The sequence below is a fragment of the Antedon mediterranea genome, chromosome 10 (genome assembly GCF_964355755.1).
Source record: "Antedon mediterranea chromosome 10, ecAntMedi1.1, whole genome shotgun sequence".
In the NCBI taxonomy this organism is placed as follows: domain Eukaryota; kingdom Metazoa; phylum Echinodermata; class Crinoidea; order Comatulida; family Antedonidae; genus Antedon; species Antedon mediterranea.
This window is the reverse complement of record NC_092679.1, coordinates 1,325,211-1,336,420: the sequence shown is the minus strand read 5'-3', so window position 1 is coordinate 1,336,420 and position 11,210 is coordinate 1,325,211. Positions and strand designations below refer to the sequence as shown.

The window sequence follows — 11,210 nt, the reverse complement described above, 5'->3', positions numbered from 1 at the left end:
TCATCAATGATAAATTGTGGTGTGTAATTGTTTTTGTCCCGTTTTGTACTCCATATGGGGCCGACGCCCTTCGCCCTCTATAGTTATATTATTAGGGAATTTCCCTTTTTGTTTTGAATGAGATCAACGAGCATTATAATTTTGACAAAACCAAACTGGTGGATACAGGTAGGCCAGGTTTATGAATAAATTAATTGCAAATTAAAAAAACACGTCTGATATATTTATAAAGAATCTAATTTTAATTATAGACCATCATGAGCCTCGTCCTACTAGTTACAGCCTACAGGTAGCGACTAGCAAAACCGCTAGAGGGCAGCAGACATCTTTAGGGAATAGACAAGTGTGACCCTTAACCTGTTAAAAAGGGGTCAACTTGCGCATGAATTTACGAACTCTGATTGGCTATTCAGAAAAAACGAATGACTGTACGATCTTTTCCGGAAAATTCCGATGAAAAATTTGAAATTCCTTTGCCCACATGTCTTCGCGATGACATTTTATTTTGGGCTCGAAATGTTAGTAAAATCAGAAAAAATCGAAAACATGCCTAATATTTTGGGATTTTGCTTATATATTTTAGATATATTTATATTTTAACAGTGTACGCCTTTGGTTTTACATAAATATCACCTATATTGGATCACAAAAGGTTTTTAATCACCTGATGCTAGGTGAGTAAGCAATTCTAGGCCGCGAAGTGCCTGATGACGTCATCACACAGCCTGGCTGAGGTGGGGGTATTCCTCCGGGACATTCGCGCAGTCCGGGGAGAGGGTAAACATAAAATAAGTACTTTCTATCTTATTTTTGTGATTTTGACACAATTTCCAAACAAAATGTGGTACTATGCAAATATATATTTGTCACCATCAACTTTCTAATTAAAAATATGTTCATAAAATGTATTTATATGTGTTTTAGTAGTATTTTCACCCAGTGACTATTTGTGTACAAGGTCACAAACGCGGGGTGGGGATTCCTATGTAAACAAAGGATAGTGATGGTGCCAAATTTTTACACCTTATTTTATTCATAACTTTCGAAATACTCAATCAATTTTGTTGATTTAAAGTTTAAAATGCTTACGATTATATACTCTTTCAAACTGAACACTATTCAAATGCAGAAAGATAAATTGAAAAACATATGCCAGTCCCTACTACAGGCTAGGCCTACCTACGTACAGCAGTCCAGTACGGTCGTTACGTAGCCTACCTATAGTAGGCCTACGACTCAACGACGTCGTAGCGTAGCCTGGAAAAATCTATTATCCTGAGTGAGGCCTAGCTAGAGTAGTACAACTCTAGTAGTAGTAGTTAGTGCTGCTGTGCTGTGGTAGCAGCTAGCAAGCTAGCTAGGCAGTCTCTAATAATACGCACTACCACCAGGCACCATATAATAAATAAATGCATTTAATTAAATAAGTAGTTAAATAATGATTTGCATATACCATATTCAATTTTACAGCACACTGATTCACATAAATGAAAGAACACACAGTACGGAGCGACAGTACTAACAGTAATCAAGACTTACTACAGTGCAACTCAACTGTACTCAAGCACACTACTCTAGTAATGATATGTGTGGTTTTTTGATTGATAAGTTTATTTTGTAAATAATAATAATAATAATAATAAACAATATTTATATAGCTCCTAATGGATCACTGACCCCTCTAGGTGCTTTACATTAGACCCTAACTAATGGTAATAAACTATCCCCCGCCGGACACCATTCCGGTATTTCTCAGATCATTATGTTCTCTGGTATGAAACTGTCAACTGCAGCAGAAAAATGCAAAGATGAAAATGACGACTCTGACAACAAAGAAACCAACAAAGAGGACAAACATTTTGGAAAGACCAGTGGGTTTTCTTTTATCAATGATCTTTCTAGTAAACAACAACAACCATCAAGTGACATTCTTGATGTTGCTAAAGATGATAAAGACGCCTTCACAACGACAACACTGGCAAACGAACAGTTAGATCCTTATTACTCGAATCCCGTAACACCTGAACTTAGAGAGCTGTACAGTGCTGATCTAGATGGTTTAACATTCACATCTCCAGTTAATGTTGAACAAAAGAAATCTGAAACTAGCTCGTTCAATTTTATAAAGACTATTGAAGATGAAGAAGATAAATTTGAAGATATTGAATCATCTTTGGATTTGAAAGAGGAGGATGAGCCTAGCTTGGATACAAAACAGGAATGTATGTTAACTAAACAAGTTGAAAGGTTAAAGGTTAATTCACATTCAAGTGCGGAAAGGTAAGAATCATTGATCTATTTATCATATTATTTGTGTTATTCAGATGCAATGAACACAAAGTGAACAGAAAAATCATGCTATCATGCCTATATATGGACAGCATAGGTGTCATTATGTCCATTTAGCTTATTACCTCCGTCAGAATGGTTAGAGGTTATGAGGTCAATCGAATGCGTGTGTTTGTTTCAATATTTGTTAGCAGGATTACTCAAAAAGTTATTGCCCGATTTTTGTAAGATTTTAAAGGATGGTTTCATCTGTATGGGAACATGTGATTCAATTTTCATATGCCTAGCCAGAGTTTGGGCTCTGTGAGTGCCCTTCTAGTTTACATATCCATTATGTTATTCATTATTCAGCCACCACCTTCATCAACACCACCACCATCATCATCATCATTAATATCATCATCATCATCATGATCTTTATCAATATTTATATGATCTTCTTTCATAGGAATATTCAGAAACATGTAGATGATATCATAGAAGACAGTCTACACAGTGTGCTGCAGTTGTTGGATAAACAATCCTCACTAAATGATATAGAATTATCTGAGAAAGAAGCGCTGCGAGAAGAAGATTATGAAAAAGGTAATTAGTTCCTATTTTCAATTTTCTAAGCATTTATATTTTCCTTTACACAGACCTTTGTTTTGTTTAAAAAATAAACTTGTACTACTTTCTTATTCTTTTCTTTGATTTTTAGCGGAAGAACTCAACAAAAGTATTGAGCAAATGAAATTGAAACAACAGTCTATTATTCAACCACATACTCATGCCAATTACCCATGGTTACTAAGCAACCTTAAACAATTGACCAATGACGAGATACTTTGTCAAGAAAACGAGGCGGAGCTTGCTAAACAGTTGAAGGTGGAATTGGAACTGAAAAATGAGGAAATAACTGTTAAAAAACGACATTGTGAACAAGATATAGAATTAGATATACAAAAGAGAAAACAGAAACTAAACACAGCAAAAGGGTAAGGGTTTGTATTTAGCTCTGTCTACACTATCAAATTAGTGTGAAAAAACAAGTGTGATGTGCCCAAATATGGTAGTGATATACCCAAATATGCTAGTGATATAACATCATGTCTATATTTTGGCACATCACATTTTTTTGTCACATTAAGTTTGATAGTGTAGACAGAGCTTTAGATATTATCTGCAGTATTTTACAAATTATTTGTTAAATTTTTTCCAATTACATTGTTTTCAGACATTTAACATTAGACCAAGAAGACGTACTAAAATGTGAGAAACTCCTTGAAGATAGAATTGCAGAAGAAACCAAAGAATTTGACACAAAAAAAAGTTTACTAGAAATTCAACAGCAATGTGTACAGGTAAAAATAAGAACATATAATTATATTTTTTTGCACCATAATAGGGCAAGCTCATAGACTGATAGCCGGGCAAGCCCATAGCATGCTAATTGGGCAAATTTCCATAGCCTGCTAACAGTGCAAGCCAATAGCCTGCTAACGAGAGGGGATGTTCAAAACCAACCTGTACAATTCCTCCTGGCTACAGGCTTACTGGGCAATTATATTTGTATTTTGCCAAAAACTATTAAATCTTAATATTTTACTTTGTGGTGTAAAACATTTTTAACAAATTTACCAAACAAGACTTTTACCCATAGGCCTATATGTTTTGCAGTGTGTTTATTGTTCCATGTTTTTTATGCATTTAATAAAAGGATGAAATTGAAGAATTACTGAAGAAATTAGAATGTTTGAGAAAGCAGGAGAAAGAAATCAAAGACGATATTGAAGAGCAGAATAAACTTATTACAAATGTCAGGGATGGATTTAGCAATGAGATCCAACAATTAGAAAAAGACCAAATAGAGATTAAGAACAGAGAACATGAACTAAATACTTTGGAGAGTAAATTGACGTCAGATGAAGATGAAATGAAGACTAAATCACAATGGTATGATAAAGAAGAAAAGAAGTAAGTGTTTGTCAATGTTATTGTCTTTATCAGTGACATCATCAGAATTATTATGTAGCCTGCTTTGTAGTTCTATTCTTTGTTATGACTGATTATAATTAATCTAACCAATAATGAAACATTAATTTAGATATGACAACTTGTTAGCAGTTGTAAATGGTGTTATTGAGACAAATATAGCAAACCTGCGTGTGCTGAAGAAAACAGATGGTCAATTGGTACCAGACTTGACTGTTGCTACTTTAGAAATCAACCAGTCACAGTGTGTTGCTAGGTGAGCCTGTTTATATTTAAATATATGAATCATGCAGGTATACATTTTATACTTTCATGTTGGGATCACTGCATCTGCCAACATGGAACATCTGGTCGGGTCTTTCCAATCATTTCTATCCAAAGTACTGTATTCAGTTTAATTGTGTTGTGTTCGTTTTTTGGAGCTAATTCTCAATTCAAGTTGAGAGCCTCTAAACTAACACAAATATTAAGCTTTGTTCAATCTTAGTAAGCTTTGCTTAATCTTAAGCTTTGCTCAATCTCAATTGTATTTGTAGATTACAAGATATAACTTGTGAAGGAATTGAGAAGATAAAGAACGCCACATCTTCAATGATCTTCAAACAAACGGAAGTTACATTACAAACAAAAACCCTCTCAAGTCTGCGTTGCCAAGTAGAAGAAATTAAAGTAGCTAAACAGGCTGCAGTACAGGGTATACATACAATCAACTTCCTAAAACTGGGTCACCTTTGGAGGACCACTATAGACATGCAAATTGATCTTATAATGTTGATATGAATGTTTCACATTCTTTTATTCACTATTTCATTCGTATTTTTTCTTATTGATTCCTATTGATTCTTTTTTATTCCTATTAATTCTTATTGGTTATTATTGATTCCTATTGATTCTTATTGGTTATTATTGATTCTTATGGATTCCTATTGATTCTTATCGATTCTTATTGACTACTATTGATTCTTATTGATTCCTATTGATTCTTATTGATTTCTATTGATTCTTATTGATTCCTATTGATTCTCATTGATTCTTAATGATTCCTATTAATTCTTATTGGTTATTATTGATTCCTATTGATTCTGATCGATTCTTATTGACAACTATTGATTCCTATTGATTCTTATTGATTTCTATTGATTCCTATTGATTCCTAATGATTCATATTGATTCTCATTGATTATTATTGATTTGTATTGATTCTTACTGATTGATTAGGAAAGCACTTTTCGGAGGCTAAAAAGTTATCAATAGAGCTGAAATCTATGGTTCAAGAAATAGCAAGTATAGAAGAAGAGCTTGAGAAGAGTAGAGAGCAATTAGAAAAACTGAAAAAGGAATTATCAGCAATAAGAAAGGAACAAGATGAATTAGAAACACAGTTAGATACAGAAGAAAAGAAACAAGGTATTTAACTGATGAAAAGGTGGTAGAGTTATAAACAAAAGATTACCTATATTTCCTTGTTGTATCTATAAAGGGTAGGCTATTGGTCGGCTAGCATATTTAAAATGTAAATTTATTATTGCCACTAATTTCAGGTTTGCAGCATCTCGATTCAGCCCGAAGTACTTTCCAAAAGATCAAAGAACTTGTGTCACATGATGATCACCAGCCAATGATGACAAAGCAGATTATACAAGCAGAGATTCAAACATGTAGTTTATGGATAAAGTACTTATGTAATCATTTACATGTAATGTTTGATGGAGACGCTGAGGAATATCTGCTACAACACCCAGTAAATAATGATATACTCGTGGTACGTTCAGTAAATATCATTTTAATAATTGATAATAATTATATTTCATTTTTTAATCCTCCTCCCTTTAACTCCCCTCCTCCTCCAAATTACCAACAAATAAACATACATGACTCTGTGAATTTCTTACAGTGTGATAAACATGAGGAAGAAAGGCAAGTAATTGCAAAATTACAGCAGGCACTAGAATCAGCAATTGAAGAAGAGAATTATGATGTTGCCGATATCCTTTATTTAATATCATCTAATCATAGTTAAGTACTTTGAGGTAGCTTTCAATTTGTGACGACCAACCTAGGTTAGGTCATCAGTGGTCACTGGACTAAGGTGAGGAGCGAGGACACACGTCCTAATATCTTTGCATGCACACAATAAAGTAACATGACGTAATACGTTTGTCAGCCGTTGGAAGCTCCCTAGTATAATTAATCATACTTTATTAGTTATTCATCTTTTCTTTTGTTTTATTCTTATGTTCTTTAACAATCTATTTACAATCTATTCAACTTGAAATCGACACTCTTAAAACAGTATTGTGATTGGCCGTCGTGCTCTAATCAAGAGCTCACTTAACCAAGGAACAGTGGTTACTGTCTGTACATGACCATCAGTCATCAACAATTATCAACACACAACAATAGGCAATTTGGTTTTTCTTTTTATTTTGTGGCTATTGGCTATTTTTCGACATAACTGGTGTCTATGGTACTATAAGATGATGATAAAGCAATATATGATCATATAGAGCAGTTTTATCACATAATAATTGAATTTTAAAAACTTGATATTTTGGCCATTTTTTGAAAAAATGACAAATTTTCAAAAATTTTATTTTTCGACAAAACTGGTGTCTATGGTACTATAAGATGACGATAAAGCAATTGTATCATATATAGCAGTTTTATCGCATAATAATTGAATTGTAAAAACTTGATATTTTGGTCATTTTTTGAAAAATCCCTGTACTATACTGCCCTGTCAGTGAAAGAACGACTTAACTGACACATTTTTCAAAAATCACTTTTTTAGCTTTTTGAGCTATTTAGGGAATGATACACCTTGTGGTATATTCAGATATTCAAAATTTTAACTAGAAATATGAAATTTAAAAATCAAAATACCACTCAATTGCAAGTGTGTGTTACTATTGTCACCAAAGACTAACTCAACTACAAATGCCATGAAAGACTCACCCAATTGACATATTAACACCTATTATGTCATAGGAAACCCATTCAAGTGCACAACAATGGTGTTAATTGCACAGCAACCTGTGTAATGTTGTTGTTTTAAACATAATTTGGTACTGCCCTACGAATAATTGTCAATAACTATTTTATTCAATACTCACTTAAACTTGTTTAGTTATTATTAGAGTATTCATTTTATTTCTTGAATATTTAGAATTAAATACCCTGGAGAGACTATGTGAACACCGTAATGATATTATTATTGAATATTCTCCCTCTTAAATTAATACTAGTAAAACTAAAATAAAAATACAAGAAACATGAAAAACAATATTTTAAACTTATTTTTAGTTATCTATGTCTATGTACACACTAAATATATACAGAAATGTGGGAAATGTGTACAGTAGTGTCTGTAGGCCTACAAAAACGATTCCAAAAATAAATTAATTTTAATATATCATGTCTTAAAAGGTGTCTTGTTATTCTGGTTACTATAGCACAATTGACATGCGCAGAACCCATTATTCGTCTCTGCGCATGTTTATTATGCAATAGTAACCATTTATGTCAACAACAAAAAAGGGTCGATAATCGGTCATTTTTCGAAAATTTCCCTGTACTATAGTACAGGGATTTTTTCAAAAAATGGCAAATTTTCGACCTTTTTATTTTTCGGTAAAACTGGTTACTATAGCACAATTGACATGCGGAGAACCCATTATTCGTCTCTGCGCATGTTTATTCCAAAAACGGGATTTTTTCTAACAAGGCCAACAGCCATAAGTCGCGTGCTAAAACGCAGTGATACCGGACCGACAGACAGACCGACAGACCGACCGACATAGTGAACGTCCACGCGACTAAAAATGGCAATTTTTCGACTCTTTTATTTTTCGATAAAACTGGTGTCTATGGTACTATAAGGTGACGCTAAAGCAATATATGATCATATAGAGCAATTTTATAGCATAATAATTGAATTTTAAAAACTTGATATTTTGGCAATTTTTGGAAAAAATCCCTGTACTATCTGTGTGACTTAGGCAATTAAGGGGAGCTCACTTATGATCTGCCTAACTCACTGCTTATATCATTATACTGCCCTCTGTACATTATCTGAGTGCTTTTATATACATTTGCACACGCTCAAATCGTTTTTTTTGTGTTTCTGCCTAAGTCAGTTGTGTGACTTAGGCAATTAAGGAGAGGAGATTCATGAGTTTTTAAATAAAATAAGAAATACATGTTATAGTATATTTTTTAACCCATTTGTTACAAATTCTTTCTCTTTTATTGCTACTTTTTTTTTCTAAAATCATCAGTGTTAATTTTAATCTGAAGAGCTGATGCTATTAAATTTTGTTACTTAAAGGTAGCATTTTTTGTATATAGATGATATTGACAGCCTCATAACAAAAGTGTCTAAGTGATAATTTTTGTTTTGTTTTTCTGTCTAACTCACTGCTTATATCAATATACTATATTTTTGTGTTTCTGCCTAAGTCAGCTGTGTGACTTAGGCAATTAAGGAGAGCTGACTTATGATCTGCCTAACTCACTGCTTATATCAATATACTATATTTTTCGTGTTTCTGCCTAAGTTAGCTGTGTGACTTAGGCAATTAAGGAGAGGAGACTTATGATCTGCCTAACTCACTGCTTATATCATTATACTGCCCTCTGTACATTATCTGAGTGCTTTTATATACATTTGCACACGCTCAGATCGTTTTTTGTGTTTCTGCCTAAGTCAGCTGTGTGACTAAGGCAATTAAGGAGAGGAGACTCATAATTTTTTTAATAAAATAAGAAATACATTTTTATAGTATATTTTTTAACCCATTTGTTACAAATTCTTTCTCTTTATTGCTACTTTCCTTTTCTAAAATCATCAGTGTTAATTTTAATCTGAAGAGCTGATGCTATTACATTTTGTTACTTAAAGGTAAAATTTTTTGTATATAGATGATATGGACAGCCTCATAACAAAAGAGTCTAAGTCACAATTTTTTGTTTGTTTTTCTAACTCACTGCTTATATCAATATACTATATTTTTTGTGTTTCTGCCTAAGTCATAGTACAAGGATTTTTTCCAAAAATGGCCATTTTTCGACCCTTTTATTTTTCGATAAAACTGGTGTCTATGGTACTATAAGGTGATGATAAAGCAATATATGATCATATGGAGCAATTTTATAACATAATAATTGAATTTTAAAAACTTGATATTTTTGGTTATTTTTGGAAAAAATCCCTGTAGAGGGATTTTTTCTAAAAATGGCCATTTTCGACCCTTTTATTTTTTGATAAAACTGGTGTCTATGGTACTATAAGGTGATGATAAAGCAATATATGATCATATAGAGCAATTTTATAGCATAATAATTGAATTTTAAAAACTTGATATTTTGGCCATTTTTGGAAAAAATCCTTGTACTATCTGTGTGACTTAGGCAATTAAGGAGAGCTGACTTATGATCTGCCTAACTCACTGCTTATATCAATATACTATATTTTTCGTGGTTTCTGCCTAAGTCAGCTGTGTGACTTAGGCAATTAAGGAGAGATGACTTATGATCTGCCTAACTCACTGCTTATATCATTATACTGCCCTCTGTACATTATCTGAGTGCTTTTATATACATTTGCACACTGCTCAAATCGTTTTTTTGTGTTTCTGCCTAAGTCAGCTGTGTGACTTAGGCAATTAAGGAGAGGAGATTCATGAGTTTTTAAATAAAATAAGAAATACATTTTATAGTATATTTTCTACCCCATTTGTTACAAATTCTTTTTCTTTTATTGCTACTTTCTTTTTCTAAAATCATCAGTGTTAATTTTTATCTGAAGCTATTAAATTTTGTTACTTAAAGGTAGCATTTTTTGTATATAGATGATATTGACAGCTTCATAACAAAAGTGTCTAAGTGATAATTTTTGTTTTGTTTTTCTGCCTAACTCACTGCTTATATCAATATACTATATTTTTCGTGTTTCTGCCTGGGTCAGCTGTGTGACTTAGGCAATTAAGGAGAGCTGACTTATGATCTGCCTAACTCACTGCTTATATCAATATACTATATTTTTTGTGTTTCTGCCTAAGTCATAGTACAAGGATTTTTTCCAAAAATGGCAATTTTTCGATAAAACTGGTGTCTATGGTACTATTAGGTGATGATAAAGCAATATATGATCATATGGAGCAATTTTATAACATAATAATTGAATTTTAAAAACTTGATATTTTTGGCCATTTTTTGGAAAAAATCCCTGTACTATAGTACACTATAGTGTGACTTAGGCAATTAAGGAGAGGAGATTCATGAGTTTTTAAATAAAATAAGAAATACATTGTATAGTATATTTTCTAACCCATTTGTTACAAATTCTTTCTCTTTTATTGCTACTTTCTTTTTCTAAAATCATCAGTGTTAATTTTAATCTGAAGAGCTGATGCTATTAAATTTTGTTACTTAAAGGTAGCATTTTTTGTATATAGATGATATTGACAGCCTCATAACAAAAGTGTCTAAGTGATAATTTTTGTTTTGTTTTTCTGCCTAACTCACTGCTTATATCAATATACTATATTTTTCGTGTTTCTGCCTAAGTCAGCTGTGTGACTTAGGCAATTAAGGAGAGCTGACTTATGATCTGCCTAACTCACTGCTTATATCATTATACTGCCCTCTGTACATTATCTGACTGCTTTTATATACATTTGCACACGCTCAGATCGTTTTTTTTTTGTGTTTCTGCCTAAGTCAGCTGGGTGACTTAGGCAATTAAGGAGAGGAGACTCATTATTTTTTAAATAAAATAAGAAATACATTTTTATAGTATATTTTTTAACCCATTTGTTACAAATTCTTTCTCTTTTATTGCTACTTTCCTTTTCTAAAATCATCAGTGTTAATTTTAATCTGAAGAGCTGATGCTATTACATTTTGTTACTTAAAGGTCAATTTTTTTGTATATAGATGATATGGAC

At 32.4% G+C, this 11,210-nt stretch overlaps 1 protein-coding gene across 3 annotated transcripts; it reads left to right on the top strand.

Annotated features, from left to right (window-relative positions):
• Positions 1–117: 117 nt before the first annotated feature.
• Positions 118–7,675, top strand: LOC140060419 (uncharacterized). Of its 3 annotated transcripts, none has more exons than XM_072106610.1 (12): positions 118–168; positions 1,471–2,280; positions 2,738–2,874; positions 2,990–3,266; positions 3,506–3,632; positions 3,989–4,245; positions 4,376–4,519; positions 4,800–4,957; positions 5,482–5,670; positions 5,805–6,025; positions 6,158–6,249; positions 6,522–7,675. In XM_072106610.1, the coding sequence occupies exons 2-12, from the start codon at positions 1,763–1,765 to the stop codon at positions 6,562–6,564; spliced, it is 2,163 nt and encodes a 720-aa protein (XP_071962711.1). In that variant the 5' UTR covers positions 118–168; positions 1,471–1,762; the 3' UTR covers positions 6,565–7,675. The 3 variants fall into 3 exon arrangements, with proteins under 3 accessions (XP_071962711.1, XP_071962709.1, XP_071962710.1); XM_072106608.1 differs by lacking the exon at positions 118–168 and having other exon boundaries at positions 299–1,577; positions 1,757–2,280; XM_072106609.1 differs by lacking the exon at positions 118–168 and adding an exon at positions 664–674.
• Positions 7,676–11,210: the final 3,535 nt, after the last annotated feature.